General features: G+C 33.4%; 1 protein-coding gene across 4 annotated transcripts in view; it reads left to right on the top strand.

Annotated features, from left to right (window-relative positions):
- SHROOM2 (shroom family member 2) overlaps positions 1 to 7,676 on the top strand; it is a 165,215-nt gene extending 157,539 nt beyond the window's left edge. For all 4 annotated transcript variants that reach the window (XM_058184801.1, XM_058184798.1, XM_058184799.1 and 1 more), the window contains 3 exons: positions 810 to 1,002; positions 3,801 to 4,073; positions 4,942 to 7,676. In XM_058184801.1, coding sequence (XP_058040784.1) covers positions 810 to 1,002; positions 3,801 to 4,073; positions 4,942 to 5,208 — 733 coding nt within the window. In that variant the 3' untranslated portion in view covers positions 5,209 to 7,676. The remainder of the gene's footprint in view (positions 1 to 809; positions 1,003 to 3,800; positions 4,074 to 4,941) is intronic.
- Positions 7,677 to 15,078: the final 7,402 nt, after the last annotated feature.

The raw sequence follows: 15,078 nt of genomic DNA, 5'->3' as shown, positions 1-15,078 counted from the left end.
CTTTTCTCAGATTGTTTCTTTATTATTTCTCTCATTGGCACCCACCATGCAATGTACAAGTTTCAGTATCATCATCCATGGCTTGCCTCTTTGTACTCTATGTATGCATTTATGTGATTATGTGTACATTGATCTTTAAAAGAAGTAGGGCTTGGGTTGGATACCATGAACATCATCTTGTCAGTTTTGACCCACTGCAGACATTATTGGTTCTTTACTGTTTATTCGAAGGAAAAATAAACCTCCTTTAATTTAATTATGTTTCAAAAGAATTTATCCTATATACACAATATATTTGCTATCAGTGAACTGATTTCAATCTTAACTTTTCTAGTGTTAAGAGAAAGGTATTTTTAGCAATAGGTTCTTTTAAGCATTAGAACTGTAGATAATGAAACCCAAGAACCTATATATTTACTAAATGTGTGCTTATGGGATTAGATAATCAAGGCTAATGAAAGCCAGAAACAGATTTAAATATTACCTTTCTTCCATTGCCCATGTAATCAAGAGTAGGCCATAGAAATCTAAATATGGTCAGAGAACATCAATTAGAAGCAAAATAGAAATCAGCATTTTAGGCCATAATTTTGAGACATTCCTTTAATTTCCTGTCTCTCTAGCTAAGTTCTTAGAGTGATAAAACAATATGGTTATTTTAGCCATTGTTTCTGTGGGTATCTTTCTCTTAACCCTACAATCTGTGTACTGCAAATAGTATTTCAAAGTAATTATTATCTTGCTTTCAGTGCATAAACATGTCAAGAAGTCTGTTGAAAACTAGTATATTTTTTTTAATCTTTGCTTAGGAAAGAGGAGCTGAATCTGTCTTTGGCCATTCCCTTAACAACTAATTCCACTTACTATAGCACCTCTGCACCCAAGGCAGAACTTCTGATCAAGATGAAGGATATGCAGCAGCAGCAACAACAACAACAGCAGCAGCAGCAAAGTGAGGAGGATTCTGAAAATGAGTTAGATCACAATTTGTCTGAGAAGAAGGTAAGCTTGTCATGAGATTTTGTTTTCAGTATTACTTGTTATTGGAAGCCATGGTATTGAGCTATCTAGTGGTTCTGTCTCATTGCCTGTTCAGCTGAAAGTAAAATGTGATCACACCAAAAATTATGAGGAGGCAACAGTGCCTAGTATCTAGTATTCACAAAGTAATAGAGAAAAGCTCCTGTTGAAATGAACAAAAAAGCAAAGTGATAGCATTAATGCCTCTTCAGAATACAGAATAATTTACTGTGTAAAGAAGATACTTTTTCAACAAATAAAAAAGTGATTGTGCATCACTGAATTACATTAACTTTTATAATTAAATCCTATATAAACATAACTGAGAAAAAATATCATTCAGTTCAACAGCATCCTAGTGAACCTGTTCAGAATATCAATCATTTATGAGGTTCTTTCATCCATCTGAAATGGCACAATTATTTAAATCAAACTCTGATGTTTTGCTCAAGGACTGGTTGATAGACATAAAAAAGAACCTTAATGGTGACCTTAATTCTAAGCCTATCATTACAGAACTTCTAAAATAAAATTCAGCCCTCCTGTTTAAGAACCATATTAATCATTTCAATTTTACTTAATTTGAAGTTAATGCCAACTTCTAAATGAAAATTCTTTAAATTATTGCTGATTTTTTTATCTTGGCTCCAAATAGGATGTTTACTCATGATATTTACTTATCATTAGGTTAAGATTTTTATTTATTTTATTTATCAAATTTCTATACCACTTCCCTATCTAAGTGATTTTGGGCAGTTTACAAATAAAATAATACATAACCCAGTTCAAGAGAGATATTATATGTAGCTTTAAAGGCAGGACAAATACTTGTAACAAAAATAAAACTATTTAAGGCCAAAGTTAATAAGTGAGATATCTGGATATCTGAAATATAACATATAACAGTTGAAAGGGACCTTACATGTCTTTTAGTCCAACCTCATGCTCCAGCAGGAGACCCTGTATCAATACCATTCCAAACAAATGGGCATCCAATCTCTTCTTAAAAACTTCCAGTGATCAACTTCCCACAACTTAGATTGGCACTCCAAGATTTATCTTTGTAAGGATTTTGATAAATATAGATCCATATTCATTAACATTTGATTATTGAACTAAATTATGCAACACATACATTGGCAACAGCAAAGGAAATTTTCTCTCTATTTAATCAACATAAAGTCATTCACAATACTGTTAGCAGTATAATCAAAACATACTGTAACAATTAATATCCCTGTCGGATTATGTGTAACTCAATTGTACAAAATATATCCAACTGAGTGTTAGAAACTTGGGTTTTAAAACTTCTCTGAGCTTGGTTTTTTATTTAAAGACATTTCCATATCCACCTAGATAATATCTGCTCCTTATGTAACTTCTAATAGTTCTCTTCACATGTACATAAATCGGGAAAAGATTTGAATAAAAACAGTTGTTACCTTAAAAATAATTTTTATAAAATAAATCTTCCCTTGATTGAAAAAAGGTGTGATTTTTTTCAAGTTTGATCTTGATAGGAAAGATATTTCCTAACTTTCAATAAAGAAGAAGTACAATTTTGCATATTTTCTATAATTGTATGAGATGCTCTATAGACAGAAGTGCAGTTGTGTGGGAGTTGTTTTTGATTAGTGTCTCATGGCTCAGATTTAAATGTCACACCCACATGATTGTGTAATTCAAATGGAATATGTAGCCAGGTGGGATTTTTTTGTGGAAAAATTCCCTGTTCTAGGAAGCCGCGCCTGTGTTTGTCAAGCATAGAATTATTGTGTCATCAGCTGTTTAAAACCTATATCTCAATGCTGAAACTAAAACTTTTGGTTCAAATTGTTTTATACAGTCAAATAAGCCAATTTCCTTTTAATATTCACGATACAGCTTTATACAGGAATAATTAAATCATGAACCCAGCCGTAGCTGATTTCCCCCCACACACACACACACTATCTGGATCTCAACCACACTAAATGTTATTTCATTTTTTCAATTTCTGTATGCACACGAAAAACAGATAAAATGTAGGAGACAAAAAAGATACTTCCTAAAAAGAGCCAAAGGCATTAGAATTTTTATTGTTGTGAAATTCTCTTTTCACAGGACATTCATTTAACTATCTTTGATTCATTTTAGATATGTAGTGATAACATATTTGTTCTGCTACTTTTAAAGAGTTGTTTCTTCAGTTCGTCATCCCAGTTCTCTTCCTTCAACCCTGTTATAATTTACATTGATTTGAGGGCACTTTTGTTTTTTAGAGAAAACAATTATTGCATTTATGCGAATGCAATAAGATCAGTGTACTTCGGATATTCCATCATTTACTTTTCCCATCCTATTTCTATTATATCCATATTTCCCATTCCTACAATATATTTTTCCAGCCTTACTGAAGATTTAAGGTCAAATCACTAGAAGAAAAATCCAGCTTGTGTTTTCTATGTTTTTGCCACTAAAATCCTTTCTTATTTAACTGACAGTTATTATTTATTTCTTGTTTTTTCTTAATCCAAATCAGAAATTGCTCCCAGCATGCCTTTATAACCACTCCAGTAAAAGAATAGTAACAGCTACTCTACTATTTGAAACAAACATATTTTGCTCACATTGATTTTTCTGAATAACAAAAATATATAGACTATTTTGGCAAGATTCTGTTATCTTGTGGTTTCATCATCTAACCATTTAGAAGTCATGAGATGAGTAGCCTTATAAATCTAACAATTATATCTCATAAATGTCTCTCCTCTCTCCCTCCCTCTCTCTCTCTCTTTCAGCAAGAGCTTATAGATAGCATTAGTCGAAAACTAAAAGTGCTAAAAGAAGCTCGAGAGACACTCTTGGAAGACATTCAAGCCAATAATCTTCTTGGAGATGAAGTGGAGGTAGTGGTAAAGGAGGTCTGCAAACCCAATGAATTTGACAAGTTTCGGATGTTTATCGGAGATCTAGACAAAGTGGTTAACCTCCTGCTATCACTCTCTGGTCGACTTGCCAGAGTAGAAAATGCATTAAACAACTTGGATGAAAATGCTTCTCCTGAAGAAAGGGTAAGGCACTTGTATTGTCATATGAGGAGGAACTCTAATTGCACCATGTTATTTTGTTTTGCCAGCTCAAGTGTATACATAGACTCCTATCTTATTGAGTAGTCTCCTTGATTAAAAATAAGAAATCAACTTTGCCCAAAAGCTGTTATGCTAAAGAGATGTTACTTGAGTAGTGGTTTTCTTTTATCTGAACCGCTTTATATAGAAAATTGTTGATCAGTCCTGCTATAAGAGAGCATTTTTCCTCCTCATTTAGTAGGTGAGGACTGCTTGTTGTGGACTTCTTAGACTCTAAGCCTCCATCTTAGCTAGCTGCAATTCTAGAAGTGAAGTTGGAAGAGCTGGGCCATTTTGAACCAATCACTTATACTGTGACCTAATTAAATAGATCATCCCCAAATGAAATTCTTAAGAGAATCTGTATTCTCCAACATATTTTGGACCAAACCATACAAGAGCCAGGAAAAGACTACTCACTTAACCTCTGAGGTTGTACCCATTTCTAGGTTGGTTGTCTTAAGATGGTAATGGAACAGAACAGCTCATTATAAGACAATATCCCTGAAGACATAATTTAATTAGAACTTGTAGAAAAGAACTCTAAAAATAAAAAGGCTCACAAAGCAGACGGTGAATCAAATCTTCATCAACATTTTTGAGACATGGGAGTGCTATCATTAATTATACAGTTTATTTAAAAAAAATCTAGCAAATAATAAAATTCAGAAAGCTGATTTGTCATTTTACTATTTGCTTGGGAAGCATGTCTTTCTAAGATGTTTTCTTTAAATAGGAGAATGTTAATTATGGAAATGGAATATAAAACTAAATGTATTATCACTACAATTTTCCTGTTCTGTTCCCTTAGCGGATTCTAGTAGAAAAACAGAAATTACTCACACAACAGCATGAAGATGCAAAGGAGCTGAAAGAAAACCTGGATCGAAGAGAACGCATTGTCTTTGATATTCTGGCCAGCTATCTGAGTGATGAAAGCCTTGCCGATTATGAACACTTTGTCAAAATGAAATCAGCCCTCATAATAGAACAGCGAGAGCTGGAGGACAAAATCAAACTTGGGGAAGAGCAACTCAAGTGCCTGACTGAAAGTCTCCAGCCTGAAAAACCCAAATAATGATTCAGTAATGGCAATAATCCTCGGACTTTGTTTTACATAGTTTTATTTGAAAACCTTGAAATCTTTTACAGTTTTTTAAGACAGAAAAGAGACCAATATACACAGGAACACTGTTCCCTGATTTTCCAAAAGGGAATAAGAAAACGGTTAATTTTAGAGACTTGGGGAAGTAGTTATATTAAGCAGACAAAAGAATTTTTCTAGCACTATGATTAGGCTGGGGAAATAAATTGGCAACATTGTACATTTAGATCCTTTTTTTAAAAAAATTGCATGATATTAATACGTTCAAAATTATTTCAAAACCATTTGCTCAAGTAAGATTTTAATTATATCCAATTAAACTAATTCAGAATGTACCAGTAAATTGCATATTTCTGTGGCTTTGTGAATTTTAATGTTGTAATGAAATATAATTATAGTTCATTAATTTATCACTTCAGTATTGATGGTTGTAGCAGGAATAAGAAAGAAAAGTTTAATTCAAAGCAATTTTCTTATCTGAATGAAAAACTGAAGGATTGATTCTTATAAGTCTTAAGTTTGTAATGCAGTGCAAAAATAATACAACATTTCATTAGATACTATTTGCCAGGAGTTTAGTGAGTCATATATTCTTAGATTATTCTGCATATTCTTCATCTGTTTGTTTTTACCTTATGACTTTGCCTTTAAGGATCACTGTTTGTCCTGTGACTGTGCTATATGAAGCTCCTTGTTTTACTTGGACTTACAGTTGGATACCTCTGTGCTGTGTTTATTTTAATAAATAATATAACAGTTTGATCTTATTTTCCAGTCCAATCACATGTAGGGACATATTAACACTGTAATCTAAAACGGGACGTAGTGGCTCAGTGGCTAAGATGCTGAGCTTGTCGATCGAAAGATCAGCAGTTCAGCAGTTTGAATCCCTAGTGCTGCATAACAGGGTAAACTCCCGTTACTTGTCCCAGCTTCTGCCAACCTAGCAGTTTGAAAGCACATAAAAATGCAAGTAGAAAAAATAGGGACCACCTTTGGTGGGAAGGTAACAGCGTTCTGTGCGCCTTTGGCATTGAGTCATGCCGGCCACATGACCACAGAGAGGTCTTCAGACAGCGCTGGCTCTTCGGCTTTGAAATGGAGATGAGCACCACTCCTAGAGTCGGGAATGACTAGCACATGTGTGCGAGGGGAACCTTTACCTTTAATCTAAAAAAAAATATGTTTTTAAAGCCCCTTTAAAACCTTTTACATAATAAGGATGCAATAACTGTTGATGTATTAACCAACTTATAGGTAATGTTTCTTAATATTAATGGATATTTGTAATGAATAAAGATAATCATTATGTCTTTTCTATAGTGTATTTTTAAGACTTACTGAGAAATAATTTACCTAAAACTTTGACCCATTCTGCACAGTACCCTCATTTAGAAGTTAAATTAATCGCACCATTACAAAAGAACTTAATTGTGAATCATTCCACAAGGATGGGTACAATTTCAGCTGTTCTGATTACTCTAGCAATACAATTGTTAGCTATAAAAGGACCAGCTCTAACAGATTCCACGTAATATTGTATTTCAGAAGCAGATATCACTCAATCCCATGCATGTCTGTTCAAAAGCAAACCTAGGACTCATATCACAACACACATGTGTATGGGATTGCAATTGTGTATTCTTGATTGGTCTTTTCCCACAAATATATCAGTGCTAATTCATACATTTGATGCCATTTCCTTCTATGTTGTTAACATTATTTTAACAATTTTCTCTACTATTTATATCTGTCATCATTGTGACATACATTCTACAGTCCATATTAGACAAGTGTTTCACTTTGTTTCTGGTTTAATTCTCACCTATACACAATATAAAGCACCATTTTTGTTCCAATCAAATGTAACATTTTTTCTTTAACTCTTTAAGGAAATAAAAGTTTTCTGTGGTGATTCAGTTTGTATATGTGCACTCAAAATATAACCGGTATGTACACAGTAATTTGCATTAAGTCATATAATTCATATGAGCTTAGTACATAAATGAATGTATAATTATATTTCAGTTTGGATAATAATATATTTAATGATTACCTTTGGTTAAGCTTGCCATTTTTTTGTTTGTTGGTTTGGCAGGCTCTCTGGAAAGGGCCGGTAAAGGGATTCCCTTTCTTTCTCTTCTGTAAATATACATTACAAATATCTCTATTGTTTGTTCTATCTGAGAGAGAATCTGGTGCTAATGTCTTGCTTTGGCATCACAAGTGAAGGATTATTTCTTCACTTTGTATGTCATTGCAGTATTTAGACTTCGTACAGTAAAAAATATATTTTGATTTTTTTTTTCCTGTGGTCAATTTTCCATATACTTCTCAAATTCAAACAACATATTTCAATTTCTTAATTTTTGCTTAATTATTTACCTACTGACAAGGTTATATTGTTTTATCCAGGAAAATAAAATAAATATTGTGCTTGAGTATTGAGTGATGTTTTAATTTTAGCCATTATGTATATTATGTAATTGAATGTTTTTCCATTATGAAGAATGTTAATTCTACTTGAATGTTGATTAATTAGCATCAAATTATAAATCCTTAAGATTTTTTCTATTTACATTTAAGTTTTTTTCCAACAACAGCTTCCACAATAAAATAAGAAAAATACAAAAACAGTTGGAAAGTTCTTATTTATACATCAATATGATAGCAGTAGGCACTTTTCTTTTCTAATATGAGATGATAAATAGATTTTTTAGAAGACATACCTAGTTAAAGCATTCCTGTAGAAAGTTCTGCCTCTTATCTCTTCCCTTCTTTTCCTTTTTGGAAGAATGACCCAACAGTAAATTTTCTAGGATACCCAGTAAATATGTGAAAATGAGTATTCTGTTGACAAAGCGGGGCTATTAATTTGGAAAGCTCTTATAATTTTAAAAAAAACAATAAAAACAAATAACACAAACACTTATGTATTGGTAATTATCTATTTATAAGTTGTCAATTTTCAAGATTTTTGGTATATAGCCATGGATGCTGGTTTACATAAACAGCAGTATGTCATTGCAGCAGAGTGATTGTATGCTGGACTACTGAGGAGATCAAGATTCAATTATTGAATCTCATTCAATGAGAACTAGACTTTGGACTAGTTCTCAGTCACAGTCCAGCCTATTGCGCATGATTTGTGGAAATAAAACAGGGAGATCCTGGTGTAGGCTTTCATAGCCAGTATCTGTTGGGCTGTGTTGGACTTCAGGGTTTAGCAACTATGGTCTAGACAACAGATTTCCTGACATTTTGCCAGCAACTGTGGCTGGCATCTTTAGACACGGTGGACTGCTATAAATGCCGGCCATATTTGCCAGCAAAACTTCAGGAAATCTCTTGTCTAGACCACAATCTCTAAACTCTGAAGCTCAGCATTGCCCAAGGAGAAATCCCTTTCAGCACCCATAAAAAAGAAGAGATATAAATCCAACACACTAAGAAATGTACCATTTTCCTTTTCTGTTTCTTTCTCTGAAGAGTAATTGTCAAAGTAAACATTTTGTTATTTTCTTCATTTGACATATTGCGCCCCAAAATAGGCCAGAGTAGACAGATAACCTACAAATCTAATTAATTAAAAAGTGTTAAACTAAGTTTTTGATTGTGAAAGTATATGGAATGTCTAAAACAGAGCAGTGACAGTATATCTTCAGAAAATATCATTTAAAGTTCATTTTGCTACAATGTAATCTAGCATGTTATCATTTTAAACTTTTTCATCAATGTCTCTAATATAGAGGTTGTTTCATTTGATATGAAGTTTTCAACATCTGCCAGAAGATTACTATCCATAATGTCTTACTCCAACTTTATTATTCTGTAGGATTTTTTTTGTACTTAAATTACAGGATTTAAGTAGACCAGACATATGAACTATATCTAAAGTTTTATTTGATAGGTTTTTAATGCTTTATTAATACTTTCAGACACGCCTGGATAAATCTTAATTTGCTGAAGTTCTGAAGGAACATAGTGCTAAAGACAAAAACCATGCTTATTGAAATGAACATTGGATGTAGCTTTTCAAGAAAGGAAGTAGCAAGGTAGAGATTTCTTACACACTTTGGGATTGAGAGATGTGAAATCTAAGAGATCTGATTCACAGGCAAATTTTTAAAAGAAGCGAGATAGGGTTAAATGGGGAAAGTGTCTTTCTGTTGTAAAACAAAAAATTGCACCTATGTGACAGAGTGGAATTTTCAGGCAACTGGGCGCCTGATGCTCGATTATGAAGGACTTCGCGACTTCGCCTTAATCAAGCGTTTGGCATACAACTGAAAATCTTCTTTACACATGCAAGTGGGGGAAGCAGGATTCGGCAGAAAGCAATGAGGGAATGAGTTTCCAACAAGAGACACCGGAGCAGAAAGTAGAGGCGAAGGAAGGGGGAAAGTTTGCAGTCTTATTTCATTATTTTTCCATCACAAAAATCTGCCAACATGTACTGTTAGGATATCAGAAGGAAAAATACTATTTTTTCATCAGTGAATTTCCTCACATTTGAGGTAGCATTACTTTTTTTTAATAGTAGTTTGAAAGAAAATATGATTCCTTAAACTCTATACAAACATACACACACAAGCATACATACCATTTTCCCCCGAAAATAAGACCCAGTCTTATTTTCTTTTGGGCCCCAAAATAAGCACATGGGCTGTGATCTATTATTTGCTTTCATATTTTTCTATTTTATTCTATAATCTAATAAAAATGTTTTAGAAAAAGTGTTAGCTTATTTGACCCATTTAGGCCGTCTTTTCTGACCTTTTTCTGATAGGAAATTTTTGTTTCCATGTGATATCCTTTTCTATTTCACATATTAATTCATCCTTTCAGTCAAATTCTTCATATTATAAACACTAAAAATACTGTCTCCCCCCCCCTTATTTTTAAAATGTTTGTTCTGAGTAATGTTTTAGAATTTTTTAATTATACAAATACAAAAATAGAAACCAAAATGAGGTCTTCTCTGAAGACCTGTAAGAATGAAGAGTTGTAAAAAGCACACTGCATCTTAAAAATCTTACGGTGTGAAGCCAGTAGTTGATGCCACTAAAGCTACATTTCTAATAGTAAAAGAACAAAAGGGTTAATCTATATTTTAAATATTTTATTTTAAATGTATTCTAAACATTTCAACTGAAACATTGGGGTTTCCCAAGGCAACAAGAATGTTTGGATCAACATTCTAAGAAACAAAACTGCCCCCCCCCAAAAAATGACCAGTAAAAAGAATCATCTGTATCTATAAAAAGAATCATTCTTGAGCTCTTTTAGCCTAGTCAAGACAAGTCTTAACAAGACTAGTTTGAGCAAAGTTCCTGATTTTGGTGAGAACTGAGGAGAACACTATCTTCAAAATAATTATTGTATTGAAAGCTTGACCAGGTTGTTATATTTTTTTATCTCATGTATTTTTCCATATTTTTAATAACTGATGAATTAAGCTTATTTGCTTTGAATAGAGTTGAAGCAGACCAGAACAACTGAAATAAAAACTCAAAATTTAGAAGAAGAGATAGGATTGTTTGACTTATTGATCAAAAAGATAGGTATATAGGAATGAAAGCTAAAAAGTGAGGATAAAATTGATATACTTACTCTTCTTTGGGGACATCATAAATTTACTTGTGACGTCTCTACAATGATGTGATTCAAGTTTGCCTCAAAAGGTCAATGAGGTAGTCTGACGGTAGCCATGTACCTTGTGGGTTGTTCTAGTCCACTGGTACATCATAGTGAAATCTGGAGTACTATGGGAATCTGAAAATATTATCCATGTCCCAACTTCTAGATCTGTCCAATCTGAAACCAGTAGACCTGAATACATCAACTGCTTTTACTTTCCTTGTTAGGTCTCTGATGTCCTTTACATTCTTATAATTAATTCACAGAAATTACATTAGGTGTATAAAATTTTATGGAGGAATTGGCTGTGAAAACTTTATTTTCCCAAATGATTAGGGTTAACCCAGTTGGTGTGATTGTGTGTTGCCACAATATGTGATAAAAAGATTTGATTGGGTTAATGGCTACCTAGCTTAGTCGATGTGTAAGAATAAATAAAATTACATTCTTTGTTTTAGGATTAAAAAAAGTGCCATCATTTTTTCTGGTAGAGTGCTGATACCTAAATCTCCAAAGAATTACAATTTAATTAAACTTAAGTTGCTGCTTCTTCAAATTCTTTTTCCATTTTTTTGCACTGGGCATCTGCCCTTGAGTCTTGTATTTCCTGTTTTTCTGCCTGCCTTACTCTGAGTAACTCCTCTGGAATTGATAAGCATATCTTACTCATCAAGAGCAGCCAGTGATCATTCCAGTTCTACGACATTTACATTGCTGACATGTTGCCTATCATGGTTCGTCAAATGAGCATTCACCTAGCACTTTTTAGTAATGTTAACAAGCTCTAGACTAGATTAGCAATTTACTCATATGATATTAATTGTAATAACATTACTAGTTAGCTTTCTACTGTCTTCCCTATCTAGAAAACATCCCCCACACACACATTTTCTCCCCAGCTCTATTTAAAAACAACAAATTACATTCATGATAAGGTAAAAAGTATCACTCAGAAGTATCAATCAGAAGCAGAATCTTGGAAGCTATTCTGAATTTCTAAAAATTCCAGTGATAACCTCCCTCCCTCCCCAGCCAAAGACAAAGGAATATTTGCCACAGGAAATAAATTGCATCATAATTTTAACTTAGCTCTGTTTTTGTAAATCTCATGTTTTATTTCACATGTGCCATGTTTTATGGAGCTTAGGTTAAAAGTTTTACTCTTATGAAATATATTTTTTATTTTTTTATAGGAGAATGTTGACCGATACTCCCTCTCTTTCTCTACACTCTCTCTCTCTCACACACACACATACACACATAAATGTATATGGAGAGGGAGGGAGGGAGAGCATATGTACATGTGTATGTGCGTGCGTGTGCATGTGTGTGTGTGTGTATGTATGTATGCATACACACACACACACACACACACACACATATATGTAGGTCTTGGCATATTCGGGTCTTTTCCCGTGTAAAGTTGAGAGTATCTTGGCGATGTTTTGATGAGGTCTCATCATCTTCAGGCTGGTGCTTTCGGCTTCGTGCTTTGCTTGCGCAAGCACGAAGCCAAAAGCATCAGCCTGAAGATGATGAATGAGACCTTGTTGAAACATCGCCAAGATACTCTTAACCTTACACGGGAAAAGACCCGAATATGCCAAGACATACATACATACATACATACATACATACATACATACATACATACATACATATATGGTATTATAACAATATAATACAGATATTCCCATTTCTAAAAGTTGGCAATATGTGATTATTATCCCTCATAACTACAGGTGGTCCTCAACTTATGACCCCAATTGAGCCCAAATTTTATGTTGAGATATTTATTAAGTGAGTTTTGCCCCATTTTACGACCTTTCTTGCCACAATTGTTAAGTGAATCACTGCAGCTGATAAGTTAGTAACCTAGTTGTTAAGTGTCTTCCCCATTGACTTTGCTTGTCGGATCACAAAAGGATTCTACAATGACCCCAAGACATTGCAACTGTCATAAATATAAATTAGTTGCCAAGCATCTGAGTTTTGATCACATGATCATGGGGATGCTGCAAAGGTTGTAATTGTGAAAAACAATCGTAAGTCATATTTTTCAGTGCCATTGTAACATTGAACGGTCACTAAATGAACTTTTGTAAGTTGACAACTACCTATATTTGCAAAATATTCTAAAAAGCATATTTGCATTGTATAATCACCTATAGTTAATAGTCATTCAGAAAAAAATAAACATAATTTCTGATCGAAACACTGAAAAAATATTATATTTTTAGGTAAAGTGTCGTGGACTTCATTTGACAAAGGCAAGTAAGGCCAGACATAAGTCCATGTTTTGTCTCACTGGTACATCTAAGAACATGAACCAATAAGACAATGTGTTGACAAGAAGTGTAGAACTAAACAAAAATGTCTTTTGTAAAAATGATCTTATAAAAGCTACTTGCCATCTCAGGCTGCAATTATATAACGTAATGACATAGCCTACAGAAGTCTAATAAAAAGAAAATATTTGATGGTTGCTGCTGCAACTCTTAAAAGAATTCACAGAATAATTTGTTTTTCTCAGTTCCCCATCTCTGAACCAAAATGAATTTGTTGCCAATAGAACTCTGGCTATGCTTGAAATTCATATAATTACTTGGGATCAAATATTGTATTTCCCATGTTTCCCCAAAAATAAGACCCAACCAGAAAATAACCCCTAGCATGATTTTTCAGGCTGCTCATAATGTAAGCCCTACCCCCCAAAATAAGCCCCAATTAAGATCCTCAGCCAGACGGATGCATTTAGCATTGTATTTCCCTGAAAATAAGACCTAACCAGAAAATAAGACTTAATGCGTCTTTTGGAGCAAAAATTAATATAAGACCTGGTGTTTTTGGGGAAACACGCATTAACATAGTACATTTGTCTGTAGGTTTCTAGCCATAATGGCAATTCTTTACAAAGCCATTTCATGCCTATAAAAATAATTTGTAACTTCCAGAAATAAATGGTCTTACTCATTCACTTTGACCTAAATATTACAAAATATGGCTCCCAGTGAAAAATACAGTCTTCATCTAGTCTCCTTTTTTTAAAAGAAAATGAGCATAGTTTAATGGTAGCAAATAAACTTTATAGCCAATACCATGATCAACCTCTGGTATATCAGGTAAAATTTGTAAAAGATGCCCTTGAAACCATTGCAAACTGTGTCAGTCTACACAGACTTGCATATGACCCATTTCTTTGACTATAGATAAACATCCTATGTGCCAGTGATCTTTATTGAAGCCTGGCATGTCCTACTCCTGAAATGAGTATTTTAATTATGCATTAGGGTCTCATTACAATTGTAACAAGGAAGCTCTTAAAAATGAGAGGACAAATTAAAACCAGGAAGCCAGGAAAAATTTTACAATTTTTCTTGATTCAATGAAGTTCATAACCAGGTCAACTGACTAGTGCTGGTCTACAACCTGGAATTATTTCAGTACCATAGTCTAAATTACAGTGCACCATTTAGGTAATTAGCCATAGATATTAGTAAAGATTCACCATTCTAAAATCTTTTGAAAGAAATAAAGCTATAAAACTAGAATATAATTGAGAATATAATAAGTTTTGTTGGGGGAATAGGAGTTAGCTATTAATAATAAAATTTCTTTGTGACATCCTATGTGTAATTTTGTTCTATGAATCAATATTGCAACTATTTAAGATTTTCATACATTCAATATTTTTAATTTTATTTTTCAGTCACCGATTAATAGGTTGGGTGTTTCTGAGTGTTTAAAAAAGAAAGGTTAGAATGATTCATACAATAATATAACAATTAGATCCTTTTTAAAAAAGAAGCTATTCTAAAACACAGAAATAGATATTTAAACATTAAGAGCAACATCCAGTTAATGCTAATTCAAGCTAGTGAATAGATCTATGATAGTATAGAAATAACTGCAGTGATAGTGATTAGAAATGTGATAAATGGGAGTAAAAATATTGAAGAATTACAACAATTCATCACATATTTTTCAGCACCCTTTGCTTTTGTGTGAAGTTTCTAAAATGATGCCTACAGTGACAACTGAGGAACAAGCACCACTGGAGGCAATGCATATTCTGCAACTGATTGGATTTTCAACAGGAGCTATGGGCTGCATCCTCTTGCTGATTACAATACACCACTCCGACTGGAGGTTGTGGTTTATTGAAGAAAGTAGCCATTATATGGATGGTGTCGCTCGGTTGGG

Source organism: Ahaetulla prasina, chromosome 5, assembly GCF_028640845.1.
Source record: "Ahaetulla prasina isolate Xishuangbanna chromosome 5, ASM2864084v1, whole genome shotgun sequence".
Taxonomy (NCBI): domain Eukaryota; kingdom Metazoa; phylum Chordata; class Lepidosauria; order Squamata; family Colubridae; genus Ahaetulla; species Ahaetulla prasina.
Note: the sequence above shows the minus strand (reverse complement) of the source record. Positions and strands in the feature narration are given on the sequence as shown.